This window comes from Tetrao urogallus (assembly GCF_951394365.1).
Source record: "Tetrao urogallus genome assembly, chromosome: 7".
Lineage (NCBI taxonomy): Eukaryota > Metazoa > Chordata > Aves > Galliformes > Phasianidae > Tetrao > Tetrao urogallus.
Window position 1 is genome coordinate 8,397,803 of NC_136820.1, and position 13,170 is coordinate 8,410,972.

A 13,170-nucleotide genomic window follows, 5' to 3' on the forward strand; every position below is an offset into this window, starting at 1 on the left:
AAGCAGCATCCTTGCTGGAAGTGATGTGTTCTGCAACACGCTTACTTTTTCTCTGTAGTGTTCCATAGCTCATGGTGTTTAGTCTCTAACTCAGGGATCTGGCTTTGTCCTCTGCTAGCTGACTTGGGTGCAGTTGGTAAAGGCATGCAGCATCGTGGTGCTCAGCGTGGACAAGTCAGCCAGCTGCCTTTCCTGCTTCAAGTTTCTATGCTGTGTTTAATTTCCAATGTGTGATCATATTGCCCAAGTAACCATGGGTTATGTCTATGTAAGATGTAGCAGCAACTGCAGAATAACTGTCCTAACAGGGCTTGATAAAGCCACGTTTCATTCCACTGCTTATGTTACACAGCATCAAGTAAAACAGAGTTCAGCCTCAGTTGTTTCAATCTCTGTGGGCTTTGGTTTGTGTGACTGTAGGCTTGTAAAGATTCAATTTCACATCTTGTGGAAAATAAGGCTCGCTTCTCAGTTTCGGAGTTCTTGATTAGAATTAGAATTTCTAGTGGATATTTCTGGGTATGAAAGCTTCTGGTCAAATGATTTTATTGTTTAGAGGAAGAAGAACTTTGAGTATTACCAAAGTTAATCCTGCTTTACTCCTTATTTTGTTTTCATTTCACCATTACAACAGCATTGGTCCCTTGTTGCTTCTCCTCAACTATATTGTTTTAACTCCAGTCAGCTTAGCATCTCTTGCCTATCCATATGCTACACCAGAACTGGTGATATCAAGATTCACTGATAAAGGCTAGGTATCAAACATGCATCCTTCTCCCTTGATCATTATGCAGTGTATTCTGAGTGCCCTGGCATTGCACAGTGTTCAGTTGTTAAGCATGCTAGTACCTTTACAATTGAGCTTTGTTTTCTTTTGTTGTATAACTGTACCTATTCCTACATGCGTAGGACTTACCAGAAAGCTATTTCATTTCCTTGCTGCATTTAGCCGTGCTGAATCACGAGGGCACTCCATTTGAATTCCTAGGAAGCCTTTCCCATGGACATCTGGCTTCCTTGATCTCGCTCAGCAGAAAAACAAGACTGAGGTCCATGAATAGTTTGTTATTGAAAGCTTTCTGTGCCCTTTGTGGAATTCAGGAGATGCCTTCTCCAACAGCAATGTAATGGAAGACGGAAAGAAGTTGGGAAGCTCTGAGAACTGCAGAAATGTGGGAGGTGGAATTGCAGAAAGATTGGTGGAGAACTTCCTTTATAGGAGTTTAGGTGCTGGAGTTGATAATTTGATAAACACTTCCCATGCCAAAATACGTACCCTAAGGTCTGAGCTGGTATTTCAGGAAGGCTGGAGATGGAAGTATTGAAAGCTCTTCCTTTTTTTTTTTTCTTTTGCTCAAGGAGAAAGTCCATGATTTGAAGTTTCTGCACGTTCCAGTTTGCGTGTCATAGTTCAAAAATATTGCATATTGTTAATCTTTTGTTTTATTTGTGCAGTTGCTTTTCTCAGTAAAAATAACTGATTGCGAGTCAAGATTTTTAGGGGATTTTTCCATTTTGCTGCAAGTACTAAAACACTTTATTTTTGTGTGTTTGATTTGTGCGGATTGCAGGAGTAGCTGCATTCTGCACCCTTGTCCTATAGTGATGTTTTGAAAAAGAGTGAAGTATAGAATTGAGTAAAATACTGTATAGCCCCATAGGCACAGAAAGCCATCATCTTGCTATCTTCTGTTTGCCTGTGGTTTTCTTACTCTTGGCAGACTGTAAGTGGCTGCTGGTTTGCTAACAACTGACACTTGAATGCATCCTTCTTTAGCCCCCGCCAGAGGGATAGCTACTCGACTTTCGGTTCATCTGGCCTCAGTTTGACACTCTGTCACCTTTTCTGAGTTTACTTGGAATAAAACCTTTCCTAGCATGATTGTGCTACAGCCAGAAAATACATAAGCGTGCTGTGAAAGTGTGGCACTGTAAAAATAAACACAAAACCAAGAATTGCTTTGATACATGGAGGATGAAGGGAAGGGAAGGAAAGAAAATTAAAAGTGTTTGTAGGGCTGGAGGGAATAGTATTTATTGTGCTGACACTGTAAGGGAGCATTGAGATAGCAGCCATGTATACATCCAGCATGGAACCAATAGGTAACTGCTTACATGATTTTAGGACAGTTTTGGAGGAGATCTCTGCTTACTTTTGCCTTACCCTGCAAGAATCAAGCTAGTCACTCCTTACCCTTTCACATGCTTGCAACTAAATACATAAAACCAAGCTGAGTGATCCAGTTATTAAAAGTAAATACCTATTTTGTCAGCACTGGAATTCTACTAATTAAATTAATAGGAATTACTACTATGGTTCCCATTGGTAGAGCTTCCTGCACTTGGAGTTTAATTTAAATGCACTTCCTTATTTGTTATAAATCAACAGATATTTCAGTTATGGAGGCATTCCCCTGTGACCACTTAATTATGCGAGTTTTGCAATCCTGCATTTATGGAGATGCCAGTGCTTTTGTGCTCAGGCTGTTTTTTGAAATATTCGTGTTTCATATTGTTCTTTTTTTTTCTTTTCTTTTCTTTTTTGAGAATATTTATTTTGGGGAAGGAATTTTTGCTTTTAACCCCTTTATCCCGTGTTTATCATTGCAAATCACTGTCATATATGAGAAGCAGCTAACTAGGGGGACTGTACATCAGTGCAAATCTATGGACTGAGGGGTTAGGAGAGGATTGTCCAGTCTGACAGCTGAGCTTGCAAGGGAAACTTGAGCTGCATTTGCCAAGGAACAGAGTGGTTTGGTGCAGCTTTGGTTTATGGCCATGTTCTCATAGCATTTCAGGCTGCACGTACAAAACGTGGAGGATTGACTCCCTGTTCTGTCACTCCATCCGCCTCACTGTACTACAGGGTGGTGGAGTTCCTGGAGAAATCAGCATCAGCTGATGCAACCCAATTATAAACTCCACTCCACTGAGCAGATCCAGCTCCAGACCAATGAATCCCACCCTGATACAGCTTGAGCAGGATGGGAATATTTAACTCGGGGAATCAGAGCACCTTCCCTGAAGCAAACCTACTGAACCAAGTGCTGTGTCTGGTTCAGCCAACCGATCTGCCTTTGGTGTGCTGAGTTCTCTGCTCCTTCTGACAGCCAGCGGGACTGTGCAAAGCAAGGGAACCATGTCTGGGTCTGAATGTGACTTGAGCTCCATATAAGTGAGGTCTCTTCCATCTGCTGCTTATGGAGGGAGAAAGATGCAAGGAGAAGGGAAGAAAGGTGTCCGAGATCTGAATGGCAGGATCCACGGAAGAGCTGAATAATAGTCCTGGTAACTCCTTTTTACTAAAGAAGCCACTTTCAGAGCACAGCTTGTCAAAGCACATCATCTTAAAAGCACTGAAGAACCACTGTGTCTTTTCCAAATATTCAGTATCTAATCATCTTTCAGAAAATATTTGTCCTTCTCTAGTGGGAGAGGCCATAGGGTACAGCCTTCTGTATTTTGGGGAAGACAACATTCTTTAAAGGGGAGATGAGGTGTGGAGATTACTAAGTAGGGGAGAATCCCAGCCTTTCCTTGCAAGAGTTACTGAACCATGTGGTTTTTTTCTGTAAGAGTGCACACCCGTTCACACACACAGAATAAAGCTAATACCTGCAGCTTTAAGCTACAAAATAAAGATTATTAATTCCTAAATAAATTCCAGACTATTAGCTTTTCTTATTGTTTGTGGTAGCTCACTGATTTCTGTTCATTTCATTATTCAGTAACCCTTTAGATGTTAAAATATTAGTATGCTGTTAAATTTGTGGAGCTACAATAAAGAGCTTCTGGATTAAGTTAGGAGATATTAATTAGGAGATATCTGAAATGTTGTTGTAGGGCTAAATGGAGGCTGGGTCTTTGGTAAAAACTCCTGTTACTATAGCAATAGCATATGCCAACACTTCTCAAAGGACTGCCTTAGATAAGTGTTTGAATGGGAAGGTGCTATCAATATTTTCCTGCCCTCTGCCTAGATTAGTCAATTTTGTCATAAGGAACAGGCGCTTGCCTCTAGAAGGTGTTAATATTGCTGTAAAACATGCTGTGGTTACATAGGTTAAATACAGAATGCTTTCTCTGGGAACAGATTCTTTTGTCTGCCGAAGTGCTGGCTTGAGTACAGCAGAGGTATATAGTAAATTGAAGCTTGTGTGTCTTTTTCTCCAAAAAAATAAAACCCACACTGGTGCTGCAACCATTTCTATACTTAAGAAAATCATTATTTATAGGCCTAAATTTATTAAAAAATAAAACTATTTGGATTGTATATCTTAAGACAGTGTTTACTGTGCATTAAGAGCATGGGCACCGTGAAGAGAAGCTAGATAGGGAAGTGTGCTTAGGGAGCTATGCAGATACAGCCCTATCAAAAGTACTCAGCTAAGTGATACAACCAGCAAGCAACTTGCTCTGAGACCAGTTCCTGGGGACCTCTTCCTTTGAAGCTTTCCCTTTTCCTTCTGCTTGCTTCTTGTTACCCTTGGGGCTTTTGTGGCTGTTAAAGGAAGTGGAAAAATAACTCTTGGAGTTTGGCATTGGTTTGCCAGTGTTGCATTGCCTGCTTTCCAGTGCTTCTGTCTCACTGGGGCAGCTGCAGTTGGTACAGGAAGATGGTGGTACCAGCAGCCTCACCAGGTGGAAGCCCCCATGTGCGTAGCATTGCTCATCTCTGCATGCAAGATGGGATGGATGTCTTCATGTTGTGTTCTAGCACTCTGTGCAGCCTGCTCCCATAGCAAGCCTTGCTGTTCATTCTGCTACGTGTTCTTCTTTATTCTGCTGCATCTTCTTTGGGAAAGTTCAAGGAAAATTCCCTTTGGTTTCTCGTGAATAGGGAAGTAAATAATAGTAACTTGGTGACAACACGAGTTAGTGTAAATGTTTGTAGGTCTGCGTTGCCAGAGTCCCACCAGGAGGAGGGAATGATGACCCACAGTGAACATTCAGAGTTTCTCAGAGGCAGTGTCTGTGTTGTTCCAGCTGGGCTGTGAGTTGTGTTTTATAAGGTCAGGCTGGATGGTGCTGTGGAAGGAGCCCAGGAAGAAGAAATGTTGAATGTAGTGTGTTTCTGTTTTTAAAGGAAATCGTTTATACAGGCATGAATTTGGATAACTGTCAGTGAGAGACTCATGGGTGCCACCAGCCTGCAAAGAAGGTATCACACAAGTATGATGGAAAAGACTGTACATTTTAGTAATATTTTCACTAATTTTTTGTTGTTCTTTTTACAGTGAACAATGCCTTGGTCTTAAGAATGCTTGTCTGTACTTATTGCTCTGGTACAACCAAAAGGGATAAATAAGGCTCCTAGCCTCAGATGTCCTTCTGCTGCAAATCAGGGCCTGCCAGGACAAACATGGAAGTCTGCAGTGAGAGAGGCATGGGGCCAGATGCAGTATGATGTGTGACAATTGGCAGGAGGAGTGCAGACAAAAGTACTCGTTTCATGCTTTCATTTCCTCCGCTGATTGTGAATATACAGTTAGATACTTGGGGGAGAAGGGAGTTGTTCAATGTGACAAGAAATTCAGTTTTTGTCCCTTTCAATTAGATGTGCCTTTAACTCTGTAATTTTTTTTTCCCTCCCACTCGATTACAAGGACAAAGAAGTCAGGATTGGAGAGGTGACAAAATGCATTACCTTGAGCTGTGAAATGGTAAATAGGGACAGTGACTGATGCAGAAATAGTGCATTTTAGAGGCTTTTAGAACTACACTTTGACTGCTGAATATATAGGATAATGCTTAATAGATGTTGGGAATATAGAGGGTAGCTGTTAGGCTCTGGAGTTTAACAGGACAAATCAATAACTGCTTATCACAAGTAGTTTGTGCTGTCAGTTCAGTGCAGTTCTGTGGACTTCTTTATATCTCTGGAAATGATTTGGGAAGGACATTCAAAAACAAAATAAAATTCTGCTATAATAACCTTAGAATATGCAAGAAACACTGACATTAGTATTAGAAGTACTAGGAAGGTGGTAGAAAATGTGCTTCAGGGAGAGCAAAATGACATTTATTGAGAGGAAATGAGATAGTAAATGTTTACATAAATATAAATCGCTGTGTAAAATGTGGAAGATAAAAAGCAGGGAAGGAATTAGAGAAAGGTAGTAAACCTCTAATGAGGTCTTACCAGGTTGTTAGGATGTTTGATGGAATAACATTGTTGAGTTACATTTTTGTACTCTAACATGAAGGTGTCTCAAAATACTAAAACAAATGTTAAACAAAGCTATTTTGTAGACAGATCTGGGTGATGTGGCATGTACACATAACATTATAATCTAGATGAAAACTGGCTGGATGAGAAGGCTCAGACAGTGGTGGTCAGTGCCTGACTGGTTAGCAGTAGCATTGCATCTTGGGGAGTGATAACGTAGCAGGGCTAATTTGGTTTAATGCCTCCATTCATGTTCTGGGCTGTGAGATGCGTCCACATTCTTCAGATCCACAAACACCACCGAGTTGGCAGAGGGATCCTGAAAGGGTGGAAAAATGAATTGCTGGGAACTTCCTGAAAGGGCAGTACCAAGCCCTGTGTTTTGAATGAAACAAGCCCATGCAGCAGTTTAGGTTTGGGACTGCCTGTCCAGTGATAAGTTCTTCAGGAGGCCTACCCGAGTACTCAGTCTACAGTAACTCAGGACAAGTTTTTCTTCCATTAGTTTTTCCAGTTACTCTCTGGATCTCTGTTAACTTTAACATTCACTGTGCTCAGTGGTAAGCATCAGTACAGATATAAGAATGCCCAGGATTTGACTTGGAGGTCCTGAACCTGTCCCAGATATCAGTGAAGCATCTCACTTCAGAACATCCTTCCTGTTTGCAAAGCAGTCTCTAACTGAGCTAGGAGGGTGGAAGGGAAAGAAAAATTAGGTGTTAGAAATAAAGTCTCAAGACCTGGATATATCTCCATGTGTTCCATGTGGCACTTTTGGAACAGGAAGGCAAAGAGATCCTTAAAGCACTGATTCTTGGAAAAGATCATTTCAGCTTTCATGTAGAGATCTCTGATGTTGCCAGAACTTCCCAGAATATCTGCTCTGTAGCTTCAGACTTGCTTCTCCCTCCCTACTCCCCTTGTATCCAGAGGGTTTCAAAGCCTATCAGTTAAATGTTGTACAGAGTCTGTCCTTCTGTGAGAGTCAATTTGGCAAAAGAAAATGGGGTTAAATGCAATCTCTTGACAATTTAAAGGTTTATAGAGTGAGAGGAAGAAATTTAAAATAATACCTGTATATTGTTTATTTCATTTAACTACACTCTGACATGTCAGTCATTTCCATTTGGTGACAGACACTGATTGACAGCGCTTGTGTCAGCAACAGAAAGGGAAACCTTAAAATTCTTGTCTGTCAGGCCCATTTCCTCATGTACTGTGCATGAGGATGCAGCTTCTGCTTTTTCCAGTGTGAGCATCACTGACCTTGCTGTCTTCATTCACACTTTGCAACCACTTAATGAGAGAAAAGTCGTCCCAGCTCCCATACCCACTAGTATTCAGTCTGCATGTACAGTAGTTACTGAATCTTTACATCAGTTTTTAATGGCAGCAAGCTGTCATCCTAGGCCTTTTGAGTTAAGTGGCAAAGGCAAGACTTGGACAACAATTTTAAGGAGTTTAATGGGACATTATCATCAGTTAATACATAGACAGCACCGTCTTGCTCCTACTTCAGAAAAGAGAGAGGACAAGAAAAGTGGGAAGGTAAGTTTTGATGGGAGCACCCAAAATTTTATAGAAATGAATAGCTGAAGGGGAAAGAAGTGCCTGAAGAGATACTAGTGAGGTAGTGGATAGAAGAATGCAGCTTCAGTTAGAATAACTTGACTCTGAAATATTCATCACATGCCAAGTATGATTGCAAGATACAGCAAGTAGTTTTCTGATAACAATTCATGAGCCTCTTAATGCTTGAATGCTGAGGTGGTGCCCCCCCTCACGCCCAAAAACTGTTTTTTTCTAGTTCAGCGGGATTTTTAAGATTCTTTTTTCCTTTCTTTCTATCCCTGTTTCTGGTGCACTCCTACTACCTAATCCTCCCTGCAGCTGCTGCTGGATGAATATCCATTTGCAGATGAAAGGGCTGTGTGTCTCCATGGGTCCCCAACTGCAAGGAGTGCGTTCTCATGTGTAGTAACATGGTTTTCTGACAGCACCAGCAGTGTGTGGAATGCTGATAGGCATATGAAGTGTTAAATACACCACGAGACACAACTGTGACTTGTGTTGATAGGTGCCTAGAAAAAAACACTTTTTAGGATAATGAACTAATTTGGCATTTACTTCAAAGGCACGGTGCTCTCACTTGGCATTGCGTTCACTTGGATATCCACTTCTAGGGAGAAAAAATACAAATCAGGGCTTATACTTCTGGCAGTGATTTTTTTAACCTGTTTTTCAAGCATATCCTAGATTTCCTTTCAGCTTATTTTAACAGCATGATCTTAGTGTGGTGAGTTGGTGAGTTGTGTACCTCTGTTAATCTGGAACTTGCAGCTCCACCTGCTCCAGCCCTTGAGCAGTAAACGCAGCAACACCTCAAGGGAGGCACACAGAGCTTTGCAGATTTCAGATTCCCTTACTGAAATACAAAGCAATTGCAGCTGTGGAGCTGTGTGAATATCGAACTGCGGCTCAGAGAAACAACAAATGCTCTTCTATGAGTATTAGCTGTAAATTTGTTGCCTGCAAGGATAAAACAGTGGAGAGGACTGTATGGTCACTAATGAAAGATGCTGTAAAAGTGTTCTTTCAATATACAGTTTCTTTGGAGCAAATGATTTCATTATTGCCACAGGGTGTTTTATGATTACAGCAGATACAGTTCACAAACCAGGAAAGCAAAATGTCATACTCACAAATGCAGTGGAAAATACACGTAGTGGTTGAAGAGGAGAAGACTACTGATTCTCAGCGTGTAATAGCAAAATCTAGATCCAAACCAGTCTGTTAAAAAGTTTTCCTCACCTGACTTTTTGTGAGATTACATGCCAGAAGGAGTCTATTACTCAAAACATTGACTGAAATACTCATAAATTCAGTATTTGTTATGCAGATTAATTTGTACAGGCCTTTGGAAAATCTGAATAGGCATCTGTGTATTTTGGAACTTATAATTCAAGGCCGTGTTCTTTGACAGAATTAGTCTTGGTGACAGATGCGTTGCGTGTCCTTCTTCAGTTCTTATGTATTTAAAGGCAACGGGAGAAACACAGCCACTTGAAATAGAAAATGAACTCCAGTCTCAGATTCATTCACACAGCAGGAGTTCTCATCTCCGCAGATTCTCATTGCTGCATTGCACATAACCGTAATAGCTGTGTCTTCAGTTGTGACTTGAGTGATGGAGATCAGTTCTGTCATTTGTGGTTCCTACGCTTACATCTTCTTCCCTAGAGGTTTGCTGGTTGTTTTTTTGTTTGTTTGTTTGTTTGTTTGCATTGCCTTATTTGCGTGCATATTTTACACACCCATGAATTGCATTCCCTCCTTCAGTATACAGAGGGAATTAGATACATGGGAGTGCACATGCATTCACCCTCTTTGCTCAGTCCCTTCTCTTTCTCTGTGTTTTGTTGAGGAAAATGATGTTGCTTGGGTTGGAAAGGTGAAATCTTGCCATGTAGATCCTGACCTGCCTCTTAGAAAAATTTGCCTCCTGTATGAGTGATTTCCATCCTCCTGTAAGTAATTGAGAGGATTGGTGTCCTGGCTGCAGCCTTTTCACCCTTTTTTTGGACAATTGTTATGATTATGATCCTTTTTCTTGCATCAAGTCGTTTGAACGTCCTACAGGGAAAGACAGGGGGTTTCAAAAGTGTACCTCAGATACCTTGAACTTCACCTTGCACCTCCTGAATTTCAGCGCCGCAGGCTTTCAGGTTATTGAGGTTGAAGCTCACGTTTACCTTGCTGAATTTAGGTATTGCTTAACCAGGCTCTACTGTTCCCTTTGACCACATAACTTACATTGAAGCAGGTAGATCCAGTTACATGCCAGTATTTACTTCACAGAATCATAGAATGGTTTGGGTTGGAAGGGACGTTTAAGATCATCTGGTTCCAACCCCTGCTATAGGCTGGGACACCTCCCTCCACACCAGGTTGCTCGAAGCCCCATCCAGCCTGGCACTGAATGCTTCCAGGGAGGGGGCGTGCACAACTTCTCTGGGCAAAGAAAAGTGTGTGAAGAGTAGTCATCTGGCTTCAATGACAAGCCCTTTTGACTGTCCTTTTAGCTGTTGGACTTCTAATATAAACTAGAATACCCTTTGGGAGAGGTAATATAAGAGGGGATTCATTTGTTAAACTGTAGATGAGAATCACTTTCTTTTCTGTACCGCCTGCTTTTTTGTGGAATTGAGGCTTTTTCTTTCATGCTTTTTCACTGCCTGCCTCCCCAGCCCAATCCTATTGACTTCTTACATCCGTAGGCCAATTTTGTTCCTGTTTAACAGTGAGGCAGATGCCTTAATGATATTAAGGTTCTACCCCTGTAATGAATGTTAGCAGCTGGGTAGAGGAGAAAGATGTAATTAATGCCTGTGCTGATGAAAAGGCTGCAGTGTGTGCTCAGCTTTTTTTAGGTATCAGGCTTTATTAGCTGTGTTGTGAACAAAACTGCCTGGTTTTATACTGTGCAAGCATCATTGTAGTGTTTTAGTACGTGGCTTTGCTTGTGTGGTTTATCCTGCTGTATGTGTAAGAGTCCTAGGAAGGGTTCAAAACAAAGGGTTCAAAACACCACTGAGCGTGCAGGGTAGCACTACTCAGTATCAAGGAGTTGCTCATTCTGGGAGATAGAGGACAGAAATCTCTTCTCACTGCTCCTTCTGACTTCAGCTTCTCAGGTCTGATTGCCCCATATAACCTGCAGGATAATTCTGTCCTTTTACACGAGGAAGCCAGTTTAACCTACATAATTCAGACGTTTCCTCTCATTGTGGTAACCTCCTGCATTTTTCACTTGTAATTGTCCTATAAAAATGTGCAGAAATAAGAAAAGTTTGCCATCTGAACAAAAGTCATAATGATTATTTGGTTGAAACTCTGTGAGGGTCGTTTATTTGATTTCCAGCAGGTGGTCTAAGATGGCCAAGCCTTTGTGTTGGGAACAAACAGCAGGAAAATACACTGGTTTTTGAAGCTCAAAATTTATGGAAGGTTTGTATTTGGAATACAGTTAAATATGATGTATGTGTGAGTTCAGAAATTACACGCTTTAGAACACTACCTTAATTGCCTTTTAGACTTCAAGTTTGGAATAGAGCTGTCAGACTTTCATAAAATAAGCTGTCTGTATTTGAATTATGAACCTAAGGCAGAAATGGCAAATGAGAAGGTGTAGAGCCTACTCACATGAGTCTTTTTAGCATTCCAGGCTTGGCTCTTAATGGCACGTACAGATGATCTTGGTTGAATTTCTGAATAAATACTCAGTAAGATTATTCTTTTTTCTTCCATAGCAAGCTATTTAAGTGTCAATTGAGATGCAGGTCACCATGTCATGACTGTGTTCCTGCAACTTGTTCCATCTCTTGTGATTCCTTTAGGGTTGCGGATTTTTTTTTCAGACTTCCATGTTACTCCAGTCTTATAAGTGTTTCTAATCAGCATTTAGATACAGTAAGTTAGCTACCACTAACTCTGAGAAACAGAAAGAACAAATATATGTATATACACACTGTTCTAGGCTTTTTCTACCATGATTTTCATTAACAGTGACTTTTTTTTCCCCTCTTAACATAGAGACTAGCTGTGAATGCCAATAACTGTCTGCTTGCACAACTGTTTGTTCAGACTGTTATTTATTATTCATCTCGTGGAATAGATTGCCCAATTTGTAATAAATAAATAAATGCACTGTAAAATGGAAGATAACAAATTAATGAATGCCTCACGTAAAGTCTGTCTTTTTCATAAATGAGCTCTTCTGTTGGAATACAGACAACTCAAGGGATTGGGAGACATTTTCAGAAACTTTGCAGTTGGCACAGTATGGGTCTTAACAAAGAAAAACACCCCTATCTCTCTTAAGAAAGAAGCATGTGATTAACTTCCTTGACTGGATTATTACAAATAATGAGGTAGATCAAGGCAAACTTAGCACTTTTTGTTGTCAAAACTATTGATCAGTGGTGTTTTTTATTACTGCACACCAAGTCCTTCGACTGTCATAGGCTGATTTGTGATGCAGCCATGTCTTTTCAGATGCCATTAGGCCTTTGTGCAGCTGGAGTATATGGAGCAGCAGACTGGGTTTGCACAGGGTTCTGTTGCTGGAGCTGAGTGGAGGAAGGTATTTTGCCCTGAGTCTCAGCTCAGAGTTTGTGTGGGTCAGAGAACATAGGAGCTTTTGCTTTGCAGTTCTGGGTTTAAAATACGCGTTTTTGACATTTATTTTACACCTGCAGAAGTTATAACATGAAGACAAGGGAAGAGGAGAAAGGCAAAGATTTATACTTTTGTTTCTTTTTGTTGTTGTTTCAGCGAAATGAAGCAGAAGTTGGATGAAGAGGGTAACAAGTGCAGCATCCTTTCCAAGCAGCAGAAGTTCAACGAGCACTGCTGTATTCGCTGCTGTTCACCTTTCACATTTCTTATCAACAGCAAGCGACAGTGTCAAGACTGCAAGTACAACATCTGCAAGAGCTGCAGCTCTTACCAGAAGAAGGAGAAAGCCTGGATTTGCAGTGTCTGCCAGCAAGCAAGGTAGGGACCTATTGTTCAACAACCTGTGGATAGCAGCTATGGCCTGAGCCACACTTTTCCCTGTGTCTGTCCTAAGTAGTTAAGTCTGCTGGGATGGGACGTGAAGTACCTGCTGATGGAGTGATTAATTTGTCCCTGAGATGTGATGTGCCTGTTTTTCTAGGGGTTAATTTGTTCTGAGAATGTTTGACTACCTGTTGCATTTCCCAAGCTTATTTCTCTGGACTGATGAATCAGCACACACTAATTAGACACAGCTTGTGTACAGGGCTGTGATCTTAAATGTCTAAGTGACTAATGCAAGCTGAGAGCAGTTAATTGTTTTTCAACAAATCCACTGATAGGTGAGAGGAAAAGGAAAACTATTGGTGACCAAATCATTCAGCTGCAAATGTGCTTTGGAGTGCTTTTCCTAATGCTGGCTTGTTGGTGGAGATGCTTTG

The 13,170-nt window shown here is 41.0% G+C and overlaps 1 protein-coding gene across 1 annotated transcript in view; it reads left to right on the top strand.

The window, feature by feature from the left end:
* Window positions 1-13,170, top strand: part of MYRIP (myosin VIIA and Rab interacting protein) — a gene marked incomplete at both ends in the record, with an annotated part of 176,174 nt that overhangs the window by 69,149 nt on the left and 93,855 nt on the right. Inside the window, one exon of the mRNA XM_079538701.1 lies at window positions 12,506-12,727. Within this exon, the coding sequence (XP_079394827.1) occupies window positions 12,506-12,727 (222 nt within the window). The remainder of the gene's footprint in view (window positions 1-12,505; window positions 12,728-13,170) is intronic.